The 12,603-nt window shown below is 47.7% G+C and overlaps 2 protein-coding genes across 3 annotated transcripts in view; both read left to right on the forward strand.

The window, feature by feature from the left end:
• The window catches only part of ptprq (protein tyrosine phosphatase receptor type Q), a 46,004-nt gene that overhangs the window by 23,997 nt on the left and 9,404 nt on the right, over positions 1–12,603 (forward strand). For both annotated transcript variants that reach the window (XM_031802028.1, XM_031802029.1), the window contains exons 21-41: positions 495–564; positions 641–840; positions 1,187–1,424; positions 2,302–2,430; positions 2,592–2,738; positions 3,354–3,517; positions 3,618–3,687; positions 4,750–4,911; positions 4,999–5,178; positions 5,892–5,999; positions 6,101–6,382; positions 6,468–6,576; positions 6,659–6,831; positions 9,950–10,300; positions 10,401–10,676; positions 10,797–10,948; positions 11,061–11,202; positions 11,299–11,568; positions 11,737–11,954; positions 12,081–12,243; positions 12,332–12,450. In XM_031802028.1, the coding sequence (XP_031657888.1) occupies positions 495–564; positions 641–840; positions 1,187–1,424; positions 2,302–2,430; positions 2,592–2,738; positions 3,354–3,517; positions 3,618–3,687; positions 4,750–4,911; positions 4,999–5,178; positions 5,892–5,999; positions 6,101–6,382; positions 6,468–6,576; positions 6,659–6,831; positions 9,950–10,300; positions 10,401–10,676; positions 10,797–10,948; positions 11,061–11,202; positions 11,299–11,568; positions 11,737–11,954; positions 12,081–12,243; positions 12,332–12,450 (3,723 nt within the window). The remainder of the gene's footprint in view (positions 1–494; positions 565–640; positions 841–1,186; positions 1,425–2,301; positions 2,431–2,591; positions 2,739–3,353; positions 3,518–3,617; positions 3,688–4,749; positions 4,912–4,998; positions 5,179–5,891; positions 6,000–6,100; positions 6,383–6,467; positions 6,577–6,658; positions 6,832–9,949; positions 10,301–10,400; positions 10,677–10,796; positions 10,949–11,060; positions 11,203–11,298; positions 11,569–11,736; positions 11,955–12,080; positions 12,244–12,331; positions 12,451–12,603) is intronic.
• On the forward strand, positions 6,853–9,887 carry LOC116356364 (phosphatidylinositol phosphatase PTPRQ-like). The gene is made up of 5 exons (XM_031802030.1): positions 6,853–7,515; positions 7,679–7,833; positions 7,987–8,132; positions 8,284–8,452; positions 9,228–9,887. The coding sequence occupies exons 1-5, from the start codon at positions 7,286–7,288 to the stop codon at positions 9,368–9,370; spliced, it is 843 nt and encodes a 280-aa protein (XP_031657890.1). The 5' UTR covers positions 6,853–7,285; the 3' UTR covers positions 9,371–9,887.

A 12,603-nucleotide genomic window follows, 5' to 3' on the forward strand; every position in this document is an offset into this window, starting at 1 on the left:
GATTTATAACGTAAAAATATCTATGGATCAGCCATGCTGTTTATTTCCCACAGACTATTCTGCCAATACGCTGTGTGTGATTATGGTTCATAGTTTTCACTTAATAGAACTTCACTCTAACCTCACATCTGAAGGATGGCACTCTCTACAGGGTAGTGCCCTCCCTGTCACTGTGAAGCTGGGGTCTCCTTAAGACTAGAGGAAATAGTGACCCCATCTTGCATCATCATCATCAACCAGCATCATCTGACCTCCAATCCAGAGAGGCCCAACCTTGCTTAGCTTCAAAGACAAGCTAGCAGTAGGCTACAGGGTGCTATGGATGTCCCTGTAGTCAGTGTGTATATCTGCCTGCCTGGTGTTATGTGACTGTTGCATCAATAAACGTCCCTGACCACTGGTAGAGATTAACATGGTGAAGATCTGACGACTTAACCCTGAATTAGTAATGATGATTAATACTCTCTCTCTCTCTCTCCTCTCGCCCTGTCCAGGTTGCAGCAGAAAACTCTGCTGGTATTGGACCCTATAGCAAGTCTCTGTACATCAAAACTGCTGAGGCTCGTAGGTATCCACAAATAACATACAAACACACACAAACACACACTTACACAAACAGACAACTGTAACCCTTTGTCAGCCCCAGGCCTGGTGACTAACCTGACAGCGTTTGCTGAGAACCACACGTTTGTAGTGGTCACTTGGCTCCTGCCACTCCGCATCAACGGTCTGATCACCAAGTTTGCGGTCAAAGCCAAACACGCTCGTACTGGTCAGACCGTCCGCATACTGGAGCTGGATGCTGAGGACATCATGACCGGAGCGCTACCACACTGCAACGTATGTCTTTCTCTTTCTTTCTCTCTCTCTGTTTGTCTGCTTCTTTCTCTCTCTCTACACAGATACTCTGACCACATCGTTAACAGAAGACTATCTAGATGAGATGAGATTTTTCAACTGGTTTTTAAACGTTCAGAAAATATATTGTTGTACAACCAGAACAGTGCTGCAGGCCCCCAGTTTTTCTCTCTCTCTTTCTCTTTCTCTTTCACTCACTCACTCACTCACTCACTCACTCACTCACTCACTCACTCACTCACTCACTCACTCACTCACTCACTCTCTCTCTCTCTGTCTTTCGTGTACTTAAATGTGTGTTTGTGTGTGTGTGTGTGTGTGTGTGTAGGATGCAGCAGACATTCTGTCTCGTGGGACCCCCAGTCCGTCAGAGGTGACAGCTCTGACAGCGTCCTCTCCTCCCGTCACCCTGTCAGCCGTCCCGCCCGCCGCCACCTGGGCCGTACCAATATCCGTAGGGGTGGACCAGCTGCGACCTTACACAGCATACGTCTTCGAAGTGTCCGCTTTCACCTCCGACGGAGAGGGACAGGTCGCCTCCACCATGGTCCGCATGCCTGAGTCAGGTACACACCCACACACTCCATCTCTCTCCATCTACATCCCACTGGGCACAGACGTTAGTTCAACGTCTAATTTTCATTTACTTTTGGTTGTGTTGTCAGCTATTGTGAATTCAATGTCAGTGGATTTAAGTTAAAAGTTTGGTGAAAAATGCCCTTATGTTGTTGACTTTTTGCAAATCCAATGAGTTTGATTCAATGTCATCGCACAGATTTTGGGGGTTAAAATTATGTGGAAACAACATTGATTCAACCAGTTTTTGCCAATGGGATATCTCTGTCTCGATCTCTCTCTATATCTGTTATTATCTCTCTATCTCTCCATCTCTCTATCTGTTCCTATCTCTCCATCTGTTCCTATCTCTTCATCTCTCTCTATCTGTTCCTATCTCTTCATCTCTCTCTATCTGTTCCTATCTCTTCATCTCTCTCTATCTGTTCCTATCTCTCCATCTCTCTCTACCTGTTCCTATCTCTTCATCTCTCTCTATCTGTTCCTATCTCTCCATCTCTCTCCATCTGTTCCTATCTCTTCATCTCTCTCTATCTGTTCCTATCTCTTCATCTCTCTCTATCTGTTCCTATCTCTTCATCTCTCTCTACCTGTTCCTATCTCTCCATCTCTCTCTATCTGTTCCTATCTCTCCATCTCTCTCTACCTGTTCCTATCTCTCCATCTCTCTCCATCTGTTCCTATCTCTTCATCTCTCTCTATCTGTTCCTATCTCTCCATCTCTCTCTATCTGTTCCTATCTCTTCATCTCTCTCTACCTGTTCCTATCTCTCCATCTCTCTCTACCTGTTCCTATCTCTCCATCTCTCTCTACCTGTTCCTATCTCTTCATCTCTCACCATGTGGATATGTATGTGTGTGATGCAGCCCCAGAGGACCCCCCCCACAACCTGTTGGTATGGAACGTGACGTCTAAGTCGGTCTCCGTCTCCTGGGATCCCCCAACCATCGTTACCGGACGTTTCAGCTACGTTATCTATCTCTACGGCCCCACAGGTAAACACACACATACAGTACATCACTACATTTAAAATACTTGCTGAAGTAAAAACACTGAAGGTCGCAGATCTGACCCGAATGGTGTGTGTGTGTGTGTGTGTCTGTGTGTGTGTGTGTGTGTGTGTGTGTGTGTGTGTGTGTGTGTGTGTGTGTGTCAGGGTTTATCTATGAGAACAGCACATGGGACCTGAGGTTTGTGTACTCTGGTCTGACACCCTACACACGCTACAGAGTGGCGGTGCGGGCCAAGTCTGCTGGCCTGCTGGGGCCTGAGGCCTTTACTGCTGTACTGACACCTGCTGAGGGTAAGAACACACTCACAAACATGTGTCTTGAGTGATGTGCTCTAGCAGTGTGGTGCCCTTACTCTCCCTATTGGCCAGTGTGGTGACATCTAAATATCCGGCCCTCTAACATTCTGTCTAATACTGTCTGTCTAATACTGTCTGTCTGATATTGTCTAATACTGTCTGTCTGATACTGTCTGTCTGATATTGTCTAATACTGTCTGTCTGATACTGTCTGTCTGATACTGTCTGTCTAATACTGTCTGTCTAATACTGTCTGTCTGATACTGTCTGTCTGATATTGTCTAATGCTGTCTGTCTGATACTGTCTGTCTGATACTGTCGAATACTGTCTGTCTGATACTGTCTGTCTAATACTGTCTGTCTAATACTGGCTGTCTAATACTGGCTGTCTGATATTGTCTAATGCTGTCTGTCTGATACTGTCTGTCTGATACTGTCGAATACTGTCTGTCTGATACTGTCTGTCTAATACTGTCTGTCTAATACTGTCTAATACTGTCTGTCTGATACTGTCTGTCTGATACTGTCTGTCTAATACTGTCTAATATGGTCTAATACTGTCTGTCTGTCTGTGTGTCTGTGTTTGTGTGTGTGTGTGTGTGTGTGTAGCTCCCAGTGCAGTGCAGGCTCTGCAGGCAGTAGCAGTAGACTCTGTGTCGGTGCGTGTGAGTTGGAGAAGTCCTGCCCAGCCCAACGGTCTGATCACACAGTACAGACTCCTGGTTCTTTCTGACAACACACTGCTGCAGGACATCACCCTCACTGGAACACAGGTACCACTCTATCTGTCTGGATTAGTGTGTGTGTGTGTGTGTGTGTGTGTGTGTGTGTGTGTGTGTGTGTGTGTCTCTGATGTTTTCATCTTATCTTTAGGATCTAAATTACACTGATCTCCTTGGTGATGGAACGTTTGCTGCTGTTATCCCTGACCACTCTCTCCGGCGTAAGAGATCAGCTGACAGCCTGACCACCTCCCTACCTGCGTTCACGGTCACCCTCCCCGACCACACGCTCATCACCGGCATGACCAGGACTGCAATCAGCCGCACACACAGCGCTCCAACCAGCCCTAACACTAACTTTGAGCACATCAGCAACACTGACCCTACAGTCACTGAGGGCTCCAGTCTGGCCAGTATGGCCCCTGGGACTGGCCAGACCTCTGACTTTCCAGACTCCACCCCTCTGACCTTTGACCATGTGACTTCAGGGACCTCTTCACTCTCCCTAACGACCTCACCCCCGGCCACACCCCTCCCCTGGCTCACTGCCCACCCACAGCCCAGCCAGCTCACCTCTGGCAAGCCCCACCTCTCTACCCGCTCTGCACCTGCAGCCACTGGACACCTCCAGACACTCCTGACATACCTCTTCACCAGGGCTGTTGCATCCAGCACCCCAGGAAGTACTGCACTCACCACTAACCTTTAACCTTTTAACCGCAAGTTGACATTTATTGTCTGGAATCTTGCCCTGGAGGCAGAACTGAGCGATTTCCACTAGATGGGCCAACTGCAAAGGCAAAATTGGCTATATTGTGTAAATTCATGAAAACAAAAATTTGCTTTTTGGTCTTAATTTAAGGTTAGGTTTAGGCATTAGGCTTAGCAGTGTTGTTAGGGTTAGGTTTAAAATCAGGTTTATTTGGTATTTTATTAGGATCACCATTGTCTGTTGCAATTGCAGCAGCTACTCTTCCTGGGGTCCACATGAAACATGAAACATGACATAATACAGAACATCAATAGATAAGAACAGCTCAAGGACAGAACTAGTGACCACTCTGCAGAGCTGCCTCCAGTACATGAGTCATAACACTTTAAACATTTAAGACTAGTTGATGAATGAGGTGTGTTACCACTGCTCTCTACAGTCTGTCCTTTACACCATGTGTGTGTGTGTGTGTGTGTGTGTGTGTGTGTGTGTGTGTGTGTGTGTGTGTGTGTGTGTGTGTGTGTGTGTGTGTGTGTGTGTGTGTGTGTGTGTGTGTGTGTGTGTGTTCCAGGAGTGTATGTGAGGGACAAGGTCATAGACATGCAGGCTAAGGAGCTGTCTTACCTAGTCTCTGGTCTCAGTCCCTTCACTGACTACACCTTCACTGTTACCGCGGCTACTACTATTGGAGAGGGACCTGCAACACGCGTCACTGAGAAGACTCGCGAACAGGGTACACACAGATATATATTTATACACAGTTTTGTAATAATGTCATTGTTTGTTTATTGTTGTTGTTTATTGTTGTGCGTTGTTGTAGTTCCTAGCTCAGTGGTAGGAGTGTCCTATCAGAATGTTAGCTCCACCTCTATCCTGGTCAGCTGGACTCTGCCCCTCAACCCCAATGGACGAATCACACACTACACTCTCTACGGACTCAACCTACACAGCAACCGGGCCCTGCAGAGAATTACACACAACACCAGCATACTGCTCACAGGTAACACACACACACACAAACAAACACATACCGTATGTACACGTATACACACATGGTCCAAGTCTGGTTCAAGCCTGTAAAGTATTGGTATTAGGCTGCTTGCTGTGTGTTTCAGGGCTGGAGAAGTATACAGGTTATAAACTGCTTGCTGTGTGTTTCAGGACTGGAGAAGTATACAGGTTATAAACTGCTTGCTGTGTGTTTCAGGGCTGGAGAAGTATACAGGTTATAAACTGCTTGCTGTGTGTTTCAGGGCTGGAGAAGTATACAGGTTATAAACTGCTTGCTGTGTGTTTCAGGACTGGAGAAGTATACAGGTTATAAACTGCTTGCTGTGTGTTTCAGGGCTGGAGAAGTATACAGGTTATAAACTGCTTGCTGTGTGTTTCAGGGCTGGAGAAGTATACAGGTTATAAACTGCTTGCTGTGTGTTTCAGGACTGGAGAAGTATACAGGTTATAAACTGCTTGCTGTGTGTTTCAGGACTGGAGAAGTATACAGGTTATAAACTGCTTGCTGTGTGTTTCAGGGCTGGAGAAGTATACAGGTTATAAACTGCTTGCTGTGTGTTTCAGGACTGGAGAAGTATACAGGTTATAAACTGCTTGCTGTGTGTTTCAGGACTGGAGAAGTATACAGGTTATAAACTGCTTGCTGTGTGTTTCAGGGCTGGAGAAGTATACAGGTTATAAACTGCTTGCTGTGTGTTTCAGGGCTGGAGAAGTATACAGGTTATAAATTGCGAGTGGCTGCATCTACTGCTGTAGGAGAGAGCTCTCTGTCTGACCTAGACGATATTTTCGCTGTCACACCCGAGGATGGTACATACCACACACACACACATACACACACACACACCTCTGTCATTGTGTGGGTTTAATGATAGAAAGTCCAGTCTTACCCCTCTCTATCTCTCTCTCAGAACCTGACACCCCGCCTGTAGGGTTAACAGTGGTAGACACTTCTCCCTCCACCACCACCCTCTCTTGGTCGCCCCCGGAGAGAGCCAATGGGGTGATCCAACAGTATGAGGTTCTGTACGAGAACCAATCGTATGTGGCAGTGTTGAACAGCTCTGTCCCCAGAGTGACTCTGACAGGGCTAAGGCCGTTTTCATACTATAATGTCTCTGTCAGAGCATACACACGCATCGGACACGGGAACCACACCTCAGACACACTCACTATGCTGTCTGGGGAGGACGGTGAGTCTACACACACACATAAACACACACTAGACACATTCACACACTAACGCCTCATGTTGAAGTGTGTGTGTCTCCTCTCTAGTCCCGGGTAGTCCTTCCTACGGCCTGTCCTACGTGTCTGTCAGTTCCAATGAGGTGAACGTGACATGGGAGCACCCCCTGGTGCCCAACGGAGTTATCACACACTACAGGTACATCTCTGCTTAGCTTCTATATTTGAACTGTCTCGTGATGACTAAATGCACTTTAAATGGACTTTGATTTGATTTACAGCCTTGAGCTGCGAAACTCCTCCCACTTCCTCAACCTGACCACACCCATCAACCACGCCCAGATCACACACCTGAGGAAGTTTGCGCAATACACTCTGGTGGTGAAGGCACACACACGTATTGGCTCCGGAAACCACAGCAGTGACCCTCTCAACATTACCACTCTGGAGGACGGTGAGAGCCTCTCAAACATCACACACACACACACACACACACACACACACACACACAGTAAACCCCTAAACATCACCCCAACAGAGGGAGGGACCCTGGGGTGAGAGGGGGAGGGGGACCATGGTTAGAGTCATTATAATTCAGGTGGCTGCATTGTGGACCATGTTGTTAATGTGACTGGAGACTCTGGACCACAGAAGGTTCATCATTACCTCTTCTTCTCATCTCACTACTGTGAGGTCACTTCCTCTCTCGGTTTCAGGTTCTCCTGACACTCTGACATCACAGGGGTTATCACAGAGATATTCAACAGGCCCAGAACCATGCTATTAACCAATCAGCTTCACTTCACAGGGCTGTACTTACAGATGATCACCCAATCAGCTTTTCTTCACAGGGTTGTACTTACAGATGATTAACCAATCAGCTTCTCTTCACAGGGCTGTACTTACAGATGAGACAGAATGCAGACAGACCTTCCTTCTTCCAGTCCATTTCCCCAAGGTGGCGTGGTTTTCACTGTGTCTGTGTTTTGGTTCTAATCAATGATAAGTCTGTTTCAGAACCAGACACTCCCCCTCAGTTTCTGCTAGCCAGGACATTTTCAGACTACGAGGTACAATTGTCATGGGAACCACCGAAAGAGGCCAACTCTGAGATCCTCTACTACATAGTCAGAGTCTGGTGAGTTTTTTATTTCATTATTGATCAATAGTTTGAATCCTACTGCTGATGTGATGTTGAAAAAGATGTTGAGGGATGAGGCATTCTGATTGAAGGAGCAGTCACAGCTAGCTCCAACATGGTCTCTCTCTTCTTCATCCTCCTTCCTTCTCTCTTCTCTAAGGAATGAGTCGTCTGAGGTGTGGCAGAACGTGACAGATACAGCTGTGGTTATCAGTGTTGACTCAGAGAGTCGCTACAATGCCTCTATCTCCAGCTGGACACGCCTGGGGGACGGGGGAGTCCTTATATACATCAGCTTCAGTACTATTGACACAGGTGTACACACACAGACACAGACACAGACACACACACAGACACAGACAGACAGAGAGAGTTAGTTCCTTAACTTTTGAAAATCTTGTAGTCCAAACTGAGAAATGCTCCAGGCCAACAGTTCATCTTTATTGAACACACAATTCTCTTCCACAGTGCCGTTTGACCCTCCCCAGAATGTGTCGTTGGTGAACCTGACCTCTTCCTCGGTGACCATGCTCTGGCAACCTCCCACTCAGCCAAATGGAATACTCCTGCACTACACTCTGTACTACTCAGACAATACCACGGTCACAGAACAGGTGAGTTTTACAGCACTACAGTGTATACTACACAGACAATAAAGCTGTTATAAAGCAGGTGAGTAACACACAACACGCACATTGTACACTTGTGTAAAAGTGTGTTATGTTCTACTTTAAGGGCATTGTCTCTCTCTTCCCTCTCCCCTAGCATATCCCAGTGTCAGAGCTGGACCCTGTCTCCCCGGGGGAGGACCTGTCCTACCGTTTGTCTGGCCTGAGAGGAGGACAGAACTACAGCCTCTGGCTGACCTCCAGCACCCTGCAGGGGGATGGGGGGGTCCATACTGATCCCTTAAACCTACTCACCCCAGAGGATGGTCAGTCACACACACACACACACACACACACACACACACACACACACACACACACACACACACAGAGTCTGCACTGTTTTTTCCAACCTCTTTTTGAACTTACTAAAATCACGGAAAAACTCTGAGATTGAAGTGTAACTTTCAGCTGGCTAGTGAATGGAGGTAACGATGTCAGTCTGACAAACTGGCCCTTTTTGTCCCTCCGAGGCCTCCGTACCTCAGACAACCAGTTTGTGTCTCCTTTTACTGAACCTGGTGGAAGTTTAGTCTTTAACATCTTGGACATCTGATCATATCTTGTTGTCCAAACGGAGCAATGCTACAGGCCTCCATGTATTTAGTAAACAGATCTTGGCATCAATCCTTCAACGCTATCAACATAGACATCCTGTATAGTTTTGTAAGTAGGTCATTATTCTCTCAGTGTTAGTAGTTGATAGTGTTGAGAAGTGATCAGTCATCTGTTAATGTTGTCTGTAGCTTCAGGTGCAGATGAATCACTGTTGAAATGCAGCACCTGGATTATAAGAAAAAGTAGCAATGTCCATGTCAAATAGATAATCCAGATAAAATGTCTGATATTATTCATCTGGATTAGAAAACATAGCTAGCTAGTCAGGTATTGTTCATGTTTTGATCTCTTTGTTTTTATGTGATTTTGGGAAAAATGGCGTAGACAGACTGCAGCGTTCATCTGCCATATAATAGTACCTAACTCCTGTTTCTGTCTGATGATGTCTCTGATACTGACTATGTCTCTGCCTCTGTGCTCCAGCCACCGGACCTCCAGCCCACCCTGCCTGTCCTGCCCTGCCAAGCCCAGCAGGGCTCACTGCCCTGGGCTCAGACACCCACACACCGCCCTCTCTCCTCCACCCATCCATCCACATTACCAGCCTCTCAATCTGCCTTCACTGAGGTCTCCCCTCCCTCCTGTTTCCTCCATCTCCATTTCTCTTATTCTCTCCATCCCTGTTTCCTGAGGTGTGCACATGCTCAGTTTGCTCTCTCAATATGGTCAAACTCAGTGACCGGAGCTTAGAGGATAGACACCAGAAGAGGGTGTAGCCAGGATGAGTATCTGCTGTTCAAAGTGTCTGTCTTCAAACTTCCTCGACTTGAAGTTTTTCAAAACAAAGTTTCTCTGGTCAAATGTTTGTTTTCTTTTCACACTGAGGTTCTCCCTGTTGATCATGGGGTGAGGATCCTGATGATGATGATGATGATGATGAAGTGCTGTTTTGTGTGTGTCTCTCTGTCCCTGGGGTGGCTCAAGTGTTTGATTTCTTAATGATATTGTTGATTTGGGTGGAGATGTATTACATGTATATACAGCATCCATCAACATACTGTAGCTTGAAGTGTTTTAGCAATGACACCCTGTTTGCTATGTAATGCATCTTGACCCATCATTTCGGACGCAGTCCTAGTATTCAGTGATATAAATGATGCATAGTAGTTCAGTCAGTCATACTAACTCCTCGTCTTCCCCCACAGTGCCCAGTGATCCGGTCCACAACCTCAGTGCTCAGATCTTCAGTTCTACGGCCATCATTGTAAGCTGGGACCCCCCTATGGAACCCAACGGACGCCCCTTCTACCTGCTCACCCTGCAGGAGGCTGGACTACCCCTTACCACTGAACCCCTGAACCCCCCTAAACCTAACAGCAACCCCCCCGGACCCCCCGCTGTCAACAATACCATCACCAAGATAACCAATGACAACGTCTTCCTGTTTACCAAACTCAGGAAGTACTATCCCTACGTCTTCACTGTTACCCCGGCAACCAGCGCCGGCCCTGCCCACAACCACACCAGCCTGCTGCACGTAAGGACCGATGATGATAGTGAGTCTTCTTACGTACTCTCACACACACACACATAAAATGCACACGCATATTTTAAACTCATACACTCACATACTATTAACTCACCCTCTCCCTCCAGTCCCCAGTTCAGCTCCAGTGCTGGTGTCCAGTAGGAACCTGTCGTCCTCCTCAGTGTCTGTGGTGTGGCAGCGCCCCCTGGAGACCAACGGAGAGATAACTGACTATTCCCTCACCCTGTTCGGCCCTGGAGGCTCCAACACCACACACACCCCCAACACCACCCTCACACTCACACTGCTGCTGCCCTACACAGCCTACAACCTCTCTATCACCGCAGCCACCCGCAAGGGCTCCGGACCCCCGCTACTACTGATGCTGCACACAGACGAAGCAGGTCATCTTTAACCTCTCACCTTTATCTCCTATTAACCTCTAACCTACCATAACCCCTCCAACTGCTGCCGCTGAACACAGACGAAGGCCAGTAATGTACTCTAACATTGTGTTCCACCAGGTCCCATGTCTCCTCCCCGGAACCTGTCTCTGTATAACCACACAGCCTTCTCTGTGTGGCTGACCTGGGAACCCTCTCTGGAACCCAATGGTGTGGTCACACACTACGGCTTCAGGATCCTGGAGAACAACACAAACACACTCACTTACCAGGTATGGCACACACACACACATTAAATATGTCAAACTGGAGTCCTGTAACTTTGCTATGTTCTGTCTATGAGATTTCCTGATTTCTCTCTCTCTTCCTCCTCCTCTCTGTCAGAACTCTACAGGTCCGTGGACAGAAGGACAGCTGAGTGGGATCCGGCCTCACAGCTCATATGAGATCAGTGTGTTTAGCTACACCAGAGTGGGTCATGGAGACCAGTACAGCACTCCTGTGTCCTTCACAACCAATGAATCAGGTTCGTGTGTGAGGTTGTGGAACTAGAAATCAAGTGCCATATGCATGTGAAAGTGGTTAATAACCCTTGTGTTAACCCTGTGTCTGCTGGTTCCAGTGTCAGAGGTGGTGGGTAACCTGTCCTGCTCTGGTCTGGGCTGGGACTCTGTGTTTCTACACTGGGAGCCTCCAGCTAACCCCAATGGACTCATCCTGTACTACCAGGTGGACACACGCTCACAGGCATACATACACCAGGCTTACACAAACCATTACACGGTCAGCGGGCTGGCGCCGGATGCAGAATTCACGCTCACCGTTACGGCTGTCAACTCTGCCGGCCCAGGAGACCAGGTCAACTGTACTGCCTACACACACCCCGAGTCAGGTACACACACACACACACACACACACACACACACACACACACACACACACACACACACACACACACACACACACACACACACACACACACACACACACACACACACAGACTTCACCAGGAGACCAGATGAACTGTACCACCTCAACCCACCTTTATATCCCCCTGCAGTTCCTGGTGTCCCTCGCTTCCTGAGTGTGTCAGAGGCCACAGCCACCAGTGTAACGCTCCAATGGGCTCCTCCCCTCTCTGCTCCGGGCATGCTCACTGAGTACCGCATCACCGTGCAGCTGCTGTCACCCGACTGCCAGTCTGACACACCCCTAGCTGAGGCCACACCCCTGCCAGAGCCGACCGCTGCCCTGGCTCCAGGCTGCGTCCATCAGGATGTATGTTTACCTGGATATCTGTGTTGTTGTGTCGTACATACAGTATGTCTACATGAATAGGCTGTATGACACAAAATGAAATCCTAACATTGAACTCAACATCATCTTCATGATGTTCCTGGTCAGGTATTGGTGTCAGTGAATGGTTCTGATGGTGGTGAGGGCAACAGGAGCATCACTCTACAGTCTCTGGCCAAGTACCGCCTCTACCGCTTCAGAATCACAGCCCTTACGAATGCTGGGCCAGGAGAACACACACCCTGGAAATACACACACACACTGGCTGGGAGTAAGTACCCACATGCACACATACATACAACAGATGTACCCACACAACCAGGCAGTATGTGTATATTTATACCTGTCTCTCCTCTCAGACCCTGATGCCCCTCCCAGTGACCTGTCAGTGACCATGTCCTCCAACAGCCTCCGTATCCAATGGCAACTCCCAGATGTGATCACCGGCCCCACCTCCTACCTCGTAGACGTCCTCTCTGTGAGTACACAAAACACACACAAATAATAACATGAAATTGGTTCTTGCTACTGTTGGATTCTAAACTTTGAACATTGAGATATTAAAGACATGATAGATTAGACTCATAGTATATAAAGGAGTGAGATCTGTAGAAAGACAGAGTGTCTGTGG

Source organism: Oncorhynchus kisutch, linkage group LG22 (assembly GCF_002021735.2).
Source record: "Oncorhynchus kisutch isolate 150728-3 linkage group LG22, Okis_V2, whole genome shotgun sequence".
Classification (NCBI taxonomy): domain Eukaryota; kingdom Metazoa; phylum Chordata; class Actinopteri; order Salmoniformes; family Salmonidae; genus Oncorhynchus; species Oncorhynchus kisutch.

What these genes read in the sequence shown, in the direction of transcription:
- LOC116356364 (XM_031802030.1), top strand. Translation starts at nt 7,286, where the DNA reads ATGAGACAGAATGCAGACAGACCTTCCTTCTTCCAGTCCATTTCCCCA. An exon ending in CTTCAGTACTATTGACACAG is followed by an intron (nt 7,834 to 7,986) that starts GTGTACACACAC and finishes TCTCTTCCACAG; the next exon opens with TGCCGTTTGACCCTCCCCAG. An exon ending in CCTACTCACCCCAGAGGATG is followed by an intron (nt 8,453 to 9,227) that starts GTCAGTCACACA and finishes TCTGTGCTCCAG; the next exon opens with CCACCGGACCTCCAGCCCAC.